At 43.7% G+C, this 10,453-nt stretch overlaps 1 protein-coding gene across 1 annotated transcript in view; it reads right to left on the reverse strand.

Annotated features, from left to right (window-relative positions):
* CIT (citron rho-interacting serine/threonine kinase) overlaps positions 1–10,453 on the reverse strand; it is a 156,677-nt gene that overhangs the window by 93,699 nt on the left and 52,525 nt on the right. The window contains 4 exon segments of the mRNA XM_032228836.1: positions 2,514–2,693; positions 5,017–5,136; positions 9,093–9,236; positions 10,202–10,304. Coding sequence (XP_032084727.1) covers positions 2,514–2,693; positions 5,017–5,136; positions 9,093–9,236; positions 10,202–10,304 — 547 coding nt within the window.

Genomic DNA, 10,453 nt, shown 5'->3' on the forward strand with positions numbered 1-10,453 from the left:
GAGAGACCGCCTGCTGCCAATTACCTCCACTAGACCGATTAGATCCTACAGATTAGGCCTCCTCCGAATCCCATCCGCCGGCCAGTGTCGACTGGCGACTACCCGGAGGAGAGCCTTCTCTGTGGCTGCTCCGACCCTCTGGAACGAACTCCCCGTGGAGATTCGAACCCTCACCACCCTCCAGGCCTTCCGCAAAGCTGTTAAAACCTGGCTGTTCCGACAGGCCTGGGGCTAAAGAGCTGTTGCCCCCGTCTCGAATGGTATGACTGTCGTGTGTTTTAAATTATGCATTGTTATGTTTCGTTTTTTATTTTTTGTCTGTACCCGCCCTTCCCTGATTTGATTTGTTAGCCGTCCTGAGTCCCCTTCGGGGGAAAAGGGCAGCATATAAATATAATAAAATGAAATGAAATGAAGCCGCTGATTGACAAGCTCAGCGTCTTAGCCCCTGAGCCACCGCGTCCCACTTTTCTTAAGTAGATAGCCTAATCTCATTGCAGTATTGAAAACAGAGTCAAGGGAAATTAATAAAAGCAGTTATTAAGGACTAATTTTGACCAGAAAAAGGTAACCATACTGGGGAACGTAAAGGTATTTGTTCTGATTATTTTGCAACACAGACAGCAAACAATGCCATTTTCATCAATCCCTGGGGGCCTTAATATCATACAGGCTAAGAAATTTATCAAGCTGCAAATATAAACATTTTTAGAACAGAATCGGATAATTGGCGGTCAGAATCCTGAGCAATTCAGCCTCCCGACTCCCTTTTCAAAGAAATGCTAAAGAATGACTTCTTTTGGTTTCTTTATCACCTGCCAGAGCTAGTCCTCGACTTACGACCACAATTCAGCCTAACATTTCTGCTGCTAAGCAAGACACTGGTTCAATGAGTTTTGCCCCATCTTACGACCTTTCTTCTCACCGTCGTTAAGTGAATTGCTGCGGTTGTTAAGTGAGTCACAACGGTTGTGCAGCAAATCTGGCTTCCTCATGGGCTTGGCTTGGCAAGAAGGTCGCAAAAACGAGATCACATGACCCCGTCGTAAAAGTGAGTCGGTTGCCAAGTGTCTGAATTTTGATCACCTGGGGATGCTTCAGTGGCCGTGGGAAAATAGGTCCCAAGTCACTTTGCCATTGTAACTCTGAACGGTCATTAAATGAACCATCGTAAAGCGAGGACTAGCTGTATTTTCTCTAACTATCAAAATTAAAGTCTACAACGAAGCCAAATAGGGAGGAAAATAACAATATATAAGTATATATTCAAAAGTAAGAAACAAAAGGGGGGAAAAACCACAATCGAGATAGATTTGAGAAGGAAAGGGAACAAGAAATGATATTTAACTATTTTTGGTTCTGCGGAAATACCACCCCAAGAAAATAAAAATTAAGAGCTGGAAGAGACACCGATAACAATAGAAAAAGAAAGGAAGAGGAGAGGAGAGGAAGAGGAGGGTAGGAAGATAGAAGTAAGGAGAGGAAGATGGAAGGGAGAAGGAGAGAGGGCAGGAAGGGGAAGAGAAAGAGAGGAATAGGGAAGAGGTAAGAGAAGAAGGAAGGGAAAGGAGAAGAGAAAGGAAGGAAAGAAGGGAGGGAGGGAGAAAAGGAAGAACCTACAACAATAGAAAAAGAAAGGAAGAGAGGAGGAGATGAGAGGAAGAGGAGGGAAGGAAGATAGAGGTGAGGAGAGGAAGATGGAAGGGAGAAGGAGAGAAGGAGAGGGGAAGAAGAGGAAGAGAGGAGTAGGGGAGAGGTAAGGGAAGAAGGAAGGGAAAGGATAAGAGGAAGGAAGGAGAGAAGGGAGGGAGGGAGAAAAGAAAGAACCTACAACAATAGAAAAAGAAGGAAGAGAGGAGGAGATGAGAGGAAGAGGAGGGAAGGAAGAGAGGTGAGGAGAGGAAGATGGAAGGGAGAAGGAGAGAAGGAGAGGGGAAGAAGAGGAAGAGAGGAGTAGGGGAGAGGTAAGGGAAGAAGGAAGGGAAAGGATATGAGGAAGGAAGGAGAGAAGGGAGGGAGGGAGAAAAGAAAGAACCTACAGCAATAGAAAAAGACAGGAAGAGAGGAGGGGAGGGAATGAGAGGAAGAGGAGGGGAGGAAGATAGAGGGAAGGAGAGGGAGTTGGAAGAGAGAAGGAGAGAAGGGAGGAAGGGGAAGAGTAGGAGTTAGAGGAGAGGCAAGGGAAGAAGGAAGGGAAAAGAGAGGAGGAAGGGAGGAAGGAAGGAGAGGAAGGAGAAAAGAAAGGGAAAAAGAAGATGGTGTCAAAACAGGCGAGGGATGGTAAACAAAGCAACCCAAATGATATGTTATAACCCTCTAAATGGAACGACAAATGTATAAGAACGACGAATGTAAAAAAGAATAGTAACTATACGAATTAAAGCCTACAATCAAGCCATGGGTGTATGTGTTACTCCCACCCTCTAAAACTGAGTCAAATTCCTCTCTTTTCCATCCTTTTGGGAGCCGGAGAAGATTGGAAATCAACCAGGGAAAAATCTGGAGGAGCTGACCTTGACGACTTTCTGGAGCCGGTTGTGACATTCGGTGGCTTTTCGCTTGAACTCCTCCGCCGCCAGTCGAGATTCCCTCAGCTCCGATTCGTAAAGATCGCTGCGTCTTCGAGCAGAAATAAGATCTTCTTCTAGCTGATTCATCATCAGTCGCATTTCCTCCACTTGAGCTTGGTACTCCTGAGGGTAGGGAAAGGGAAATCAGCCATCTTGGAAAGTCATGAGGGGAAAATGGAGGGGAGGAAAGATTCTGGAATCACAGGGAGACTCCGAGTGAAATGTGGTCGTCCGTTCGTCCGTTCGCTCATAAATTCATTCATCCATCCATCCATCCACCCATTCATTCATATAACAGAGTTGGAAGGGACCTTGGAGGTCTTCTAGTCCAACCCCCTGCTTAGGCAGGAAACCCTACACCACTTCAGACAAATGGCTATCCAACATCTTCTTAAAGACTTCCAGTGTTGGAGCATTCACAACCTCTGGAGGCAACTTCTGTTCCACTGATTAATTATTCTCACTGTCAGGAAATTTCTCCTCAGTTCTAAGTTGCTTCTCTCCTTGATTAGTTTCCACCCATTGTGTCTTGTCCTGCCCTCAGGTGCCGTGGAGAATAGTTTGACTCCCTCTTCCTAGTGGCAGCCCCTGAGATATTGGAAGACTGCTATCATGTCTCCCCTAATCCTTCTTTTCATCAAACTAGACACACCCAGTTCTAGCAACCGTTCTTTATATGTTTTAGATTCCAGTCCCCTAATCCTCTTTGTTGCTCTTCTCTGCACTCTTTCTAGAGTCTCAGCATCTTTTCTACATCGTGGCGACCAAAACTGGCTGCCGTATTCCAAGTGTGGTCTTACCAAGGCCTTATAAAGTAGTATTAACCCTTCACGTGATCTTGATTCTCTCCCTCTGTTTATGCAGCCTAGAACTGTGTTGGCTTTTTTGGCAGCTGCTGCACACGGCTGGCTCCTATTTAAATGGTCGTCCACTAGGACTCCAAGATCCCTCTCACAGTTACTACTATTGAGCAAGGTACCACCTATACTGTACCTATGCATTTCGTTTTTCTTGTCTAAATGTAGAACCTTACTCTTTTCACCATTGGATTCCATTTTATTACATAGGGCCCAATGTTCAAGTTTGTCAAGATCCTTCTGTATCTTAAGATTGTCTTCTGGAGTGTTGGCTATTCCTGCCAGCTTGGTGTCATCTGCAAATTTCATGAGTTCCCCATCTATCCCCAAGTCATTCATTCATTCATTCATTCATTCATTCATTCATTCATTCATTCATTCATTCATTCATAGAAATCCAACAGAACAAATACACCCTCAGAACCAAGTAAACCAATTTCCACATTTCTGACCCACCGGGCCCAAAAGGTTAGCCATCCCTCTTCTTAGCTGCTATTATATACTGTATTTTTTCATAGTATAATACACTCCGGAGTATAAGACACACCTTAGTTTTGGGGGAGGAAAATAAGAAAAAATATATATTCTGCCTCTGCCTACCAGCATCCACAGTATTCATCTGGCTAGCGTCCTGTCAGTGTGTGAGAGAGTTAGGGCTGTTTGGAAACAAACAGTATTTGCTGTGTGAGCAACAAGGAAGGAGACAGAAAGGAGCCAGGGGGTGGCTTGTGCTGTACTAAAGCTGCATGCTCTGCTGATATCTGAAACTAAAACTGAAAGTGAAACCTCTCCTCTGCTGAACTACCACGTTGGAAAACCTGCTTTTGGTATTGTATATTTACTTCATGTGTTACATTATATATAAAGAGAGGTTATTGAATCCTGCTGAATCAGTTACTTGTGTGTGCTTTCTGAATGGGATTGCTGCTGCAAACTCTTGACACCTCCTTGCAGCAAAGAGCAAACAGCCAGGTCAGCTTCAGCACATTATTGCAGCCTGATTCAACCTGAGCAGCTGATTGGTGGGTGGATCGGCCTCCCGGAATACCCCCAATCAGCTGTCCCAAGCTGCAGGGATTGCCACAGACCAGGGGTCGGCAAACTTAAACATTCAAAGAGCCATTCGGACCCGTTTCCCACAGAAAAGAAAACACCGGGAGCCACAAAGGTCCTAACCGGAAGTCCCCTGTTCCATTCTGGAGCTGACCGGAAGTTCAGTTCCCCCACCATAGAGTCTCCTCCTAGCGCGGCATACTTTTTCCTCTACCTGTCATAACCGAAAGCCCTATCAATTGTGGAGACAACTGGAAAACCCTCCCCTTGCCATAGAGTCTTCTCCTGGCACACTGTGCATTGTGGCACCGAGTGGTGACGGAGCCGCAGCAGAGGGAGGAAAGAGCCACATGCGGCTCCAGAGCCGCAGTTTGCTGACTCCTGACACAGACCATCGTCTCTTCCTCGGTGCCTCGCATTTTTGGCTACATTTGGTGTATACATTTTCACCCTTTTTTAGGGGGCGGGTGGGGGGGGAAGTGCGTCTGATACTCCGAAAAATACGGTACAGCCTCCGGAACAAGCGTTATCTGTACCTGTTCTTTGATTTCCTGCAACTTGCGACTTTGTTCTCTTATATCGTGAAGGAGTTGCAGCGCCTTGTCATCCTCTTGAGACACTTCCATCCGAGCCTGTTCCAGACTTCGCTTTAAGCTCTGGAAAAAATGCAAGGTTTGACACAAAAAAGGGGCCCGTTTTGCCCGAGATTGGGCCAAAGCCAAGTCAAGCTAAGAGGAAAAAAGCAACAAGCAACCCCAAATCATGGTGAACAAGAAGCTTTGCATCTTTTTTTTTGGGGGGGGTGCAATTTCCACCTTGTGAACCTCAGGTGCAGGAATGAGATCTTCTAGCAGATGCCTCCAGAGCAGTTAAACACAGGCTTTCGATCCAAAAGGAAAAGTCATTTAAGAAGCAACTTGGAAATGAGAATATCACAGCCATCTCCATGCAGAATCACAGAGAGCTGGAAGAGACCTTGGAGGTCTTCTAGTCCGGACATCTTCAAGTTGCCAAGGTTGGGAAACGCTGTTCTAGTCCAACCCACCACCCCCGCCCTGCTAAAGCAGGAGAACCTGATACCGTTCTGGACAATGTCTTCTTGAAAACCTTCAGTGATAGGAGCACCTATGACTTTCAGGGGTAAGAAATTCGACTGATCGTTCTCACCGTCGGGAAATTTCTCCTTAATTCTAGATTGAATCTCCCTTTCATGAGCTTCTATCCATTACTTCTTCTCCTGCCCTCTATTTACCAAGTCTGCATTACTACCCTCTTTCCCCCCAAATAAGACCTCCCCGGATAATAAGCCCAATCGGGGGCTTTTGAGCCCATGCGCTAAAATAAGCCCTCCCCGAAAATATTGCAATGAAGCAGCAGCCATGAGGTGGCCACGCTCGCCGCCTCCTCCTGTGCCTCAAAAATAATAAGGCCTCCCCGAAAATAAGGCCAAGCGCTTATTTCAAAAATGTCAAAAGACCCCTGTCTTATTTTCGGTGAAACACGGTATTACTATTAATCTTCTCATTGTTCCTATCACCCATCTCCTCCCAACTTAGGACTGCATGACTGTAACTTTGTTGCTTGTATCCTTATGATTATATTGATTGTTTCCTGATTGTTTATTTGCAATCTATGACTATCATTAAGTATTGTCTCTTTTTATTCTTGACGAATGTATTTTATTCTCCTTATGTACACTGAGAGCCTATGCACCAGACGAATTCCGTGTGTGTCCAGTCACACTTGGCCAATAAAGAATTTTGTTCTATTCTATTCTATTCTATTCTCTATTCTATTCTACTCTACTTTACTCATTCTTATTCTATTTTCTATTCTATTCTACTTTACTCATCCTTATTCTATTCTATTTTCTATTCTACTCATTCTATTCTATTCTATTCTATTTTCTACTATACTTTACTCATCCTTATTCTATTCTATTTTCTATTCTACTCATTCTATTCTATTCTATTTTCTAGTCTATAATACTCTACTCATTCTATTCTATTCTATTTTCTATTCTATTCTACTCTACTTTACTCATTATTCTATTCTATTCTATTTTCTATGCTATTCCATTCTATATTCTATTCTATTCCATTCTATTCATTCTATTCTATTCTATTTTCTATTCTATTCTACTTTACTCATTTTATTCTATTTTCTATTCTATTCTACTTTACTCATTATTATTCTATTCTATTTTCTATTCTATTCTACTTTACTCATTTTATTCTATTCTATTTTCTAGTCTACTATACTTTACTCATCCATATTCTATTCTATTCTATTTTCTATTCTACTCATTCTATTCTATTCTATTTTCTAGTCTATTCTATTCTACTCTACTCATTCTTATTCTATTTTCTATTCTATTCTACTCTACTTTATTATTATTCTATTCTATTTTCTATGCTATTCCATTCTATTTTCTATTCTATTCTATTCCATTCTACTCATTCTTATTCTATTCTATTTTCTATTCTATTCTACTCATTTTATTCTATTCTATTCTATTTTCTAATCTATTATACTTTACTCATCCTTATTCTATTCTATTTTCTAGTCTATTCTACTCATTCTATTCTATTCTCTAGTCTATTCTAGTCTACTCATTCTTATTCTATTTTCTATTCTATTCTACTCATTCTATTCTATTCTATTTTCTATCCTATTCCATTCTATTTTCTATTCTATTCTATTCCATTCCATTCTACTCATTCTATTCTATTCTATTTTCTATTCTATTCTACTCTACTTTACTCATTCTTATTCTATGCTATTTTCTATCCTATTCTATTCTACTCATTCCTATTCTATTCTATTAATTTTCTATTCTATTCTATTCCTTTGGAAACCATTAAATGGAGACCATTAAATTAAATCTACTGGACCATTTCTTAAGAGATGGGGCATAGCTCAAAAGATTGGCACTTAAGTTCTTAAGTAATCCGTCATCAGCAATGAGACTAAGAAAAGATCTAAATCTTTGGAAAGTTACAATCATAGGAAAGGCCAACATTTTGGGGCCCGATCCACCAATTATGAATGCTTCTTGATTCCTATTTGTTGATACTACACCTTAAACAAGATCAACGTAGAGAGATCCACAGATCTAGGCTTGTTAAAGAACTGCCTTTAAGCTTGTCGGAGTATGAATATTCATAGACCGGAATAGATCAGCCAGCAAATAAGCATAGCAACTGGGTCAGCCAATGAGGGCTGTTTTGGAAGCAGAAACTTAAGCCTGGAGCCTGGGCATGGCTTAGATGAGAATTGAAACTGAAACTAGTCTGTAAGCTCTGAGCTTGCTGCTCTGAGAAGTAAACTAGTCTAAACTACTCTGTCTGCTCTGAACTCTGAAATGAAACTAAACTGTTCTCCCCTGCTTGTAATCTACTATTGGCATTGTACATTTATTCATCTGTTATTATGTATATAAAGAAGTTAATGAAATCCAGCTGAATCAGTTATCTTTGTCTGCTTCCTGGATTTGATTTTTCTGCAACAAACTCTGACAAAGCTAACATTACTCAAGATGTTCAAAAAAACCCATCCCTCTGGAATCGTCCTCTGCCCTTTTAAGACGCGACCCAAATACAGGCGGTCCTCGACTTACCACAGTTTTTTAAGTGACCGTTACAAGTTACAACGGCACTGGGGGGGGGGAGTGAAACTTATGACCAGGTTTCACAGTTACGACCTTTGCAGTGTCCCCAGGGTCCTGTGATCAAGATTCAGATGCTTGGCAACCGACTCACACTTACGACGGTTCCAGGTGTCACGCGATTCCCCTCTGGCGACCCTCTGACAAGCAAAGTCAACGGGGAAACCGTGTGGCTAATTTAACAACGGCCATAATTCCGTGACCCGTCAAAACCGTGGTCCACTAAAGCGCGCCCGATTAAAGCGCGTACCTGACGTCATCATCAGCGCGACAAATACGACCGCGGAGAAAAAAGGGCCCTTTAAAAAGCGCTTTTAAAGCAAGCCGGTTCACATAAAGGTAAGGGTTAGGGTTAGGGTTAGGGTTACGTTAAGCGTTAGGGTTAGGTTTAGTGTTAGGTTAAGGGTTAGCGTTAGGTTAAGGGTTAGGTATAGCGTTAGGTTAAGGGTTAGGCTTAGGTTTAGGGTTAGGTTTGGGGGGGTTAGGTTTAGATTTACGCGTTAATTTTAAGTTTACCGCTCACAGCGTGCTGTTTTCGTCGCGCTGTGATGACGTCACGTACGCGCTTTCGTCGAGCACGCTTTAGTGTACCGCGGTTTTGTGGTGGAACCCATAATTCACTTAACAAGCGCTGCAGGAAAAGGCGTCAAAGCCCCCCCCCCACAACTCACTTAACAAATGTCTCGCTTAACATCAGGAATTTGGGGGTCCCAATTGTGGTCGTAAATCGAGGACTCCCTGCATTCTTTCGCCTTGGTATCACGTCAACCCTTAGGCTCCCGCGACTTCAACGGGACTTTTCAAACGATAAAACTGCCTGGAGCAATTTCTTGACAGTGCCACCAGCTCTGCGGGTACCCAATCGCCAACTCGAAATCTCCTAAAATCCCTAAATCCGGGAGGGAGGGAGGGGGAGGGATTTCTGGGACACAGGGGGAGGCTCACACTGCATTCTGTGATGTAGGTAGCCAGGTCCTGTTCCAGGAGGGATCGCTGGGTCTCGGAGGCTTTCAGTTCCACCTCCTTTTGGCTAAGCACAGCCTCCACCTCCGACACTCTGCGATGCAAACGCGTCATTTCCTGCTCCATCTGCAAACAGACATCGAAAGGTTGTTTTTTTTTTTTTTAAAGAAAAGGGACTCCCGGTAGGCGCGCAGGGATCCAAGGCGCACCAGGAGCGGAGAGACGAAGGTTTAGTAAGTTGTTTAAAAGGCAAATACCATTATTTCTGGTCCTGGGAAATTCACGCTTCCTTCTCGGGGGGGGAGGGGGGGCAAAAAGGCAGTGATTCTAAGTCACCCCATTCATTCACGCGGCTTGTTTGCATTCAGCCCCTCTTCGGTCCCCGGTTAGCATAAAAGTCACCATCATTTTTTTCACCGGATTGGAGGAGTTTTTTTTAAAATTATTATTATTATTCCTCTCTCTTTCGCTCCCGAGATGGCTCACTTTAGCTTTATCCCAAATCCATCTCGAACCAGAAGAGGATTTCCCCCCATAGCTTTCAGAGGGACCACCGAGAAACAAGGAAGTTACGGCGCTCCCTCGGAGTCCCGCAAAGGAAAACGGGGAGTTTCCACGGATCCCACACACACACAAGGAGTTTATTTCCAGAAAGAGTTAGAAGATGGTCCGTTGTAAATCAAAGAAGCGGTCGCAGTTACAGAAGCAGAAAGAAAGGGGAAGAGGGGGTAAAACACCCCGGAGACTTTGCAGTACTCAAAAAAGAGAATTAGAGAAAGAAAGCATCAGATGAAGACGACAGGCTCGAAACATCAAAGCTGGGCTGATCAAGGATCTTGGGTGGATCCAGAGCTTCTTCTGGAAGCTTCTTGGATGGATCCAGGGCTTCTTCTAACAGGAGCAGCCCTGGAGCGAGGCATGACCTAGGCTCCTCTCTCTCTCGCGCCCGCGCTCTCTTGCTCTCTCTCTGCCCGATGAGGAAACTTCTCCGCGGAAGCTGCCAACCAACATCAGCCTCTGGAAGATCGTTGGCCCCCGGCGGGTTGTGGACTTCTGGAGCAAGGAGGGAAGCCGGCCATGTAAATAAATACCTTGTGACACTTGTCCTGGGTGTCTTTCAGCTCTTTGCTCTTAAAAAGGAGTTTCTTTTCCATGGAGCTAATTTTCGCGGGAGAATCCGAACGCAAAGCAGACCTGGAAAGAGAAAAGAGAATGTACTGTAAGGTTTCAGCGGTTATGCCGAGCCACTGAGATGCCAAAGAGAGTTAAGACTCCAGACGAGGCTTGCAAAAAGTATCAGCTTTTTTATATATGGCCATAGCAAAAGCTGGGTAACAAAACTA

This window comes from Thamnophis elegans, chromosome 13 (genome assembly GCF_009769535.1).
Source record: "Thamnophis elegans isolate rThaEle1 chromosome 13, rThaEle1.pri, whole genome shotgun sequence".
Taxonomy (NCBI): domain Eukaryota; kingdom Metazoa; phylum Chordata; class Lepidosauria; order Squamata; family Colubridae; genus Thamnophis; species Thamnophis elegans.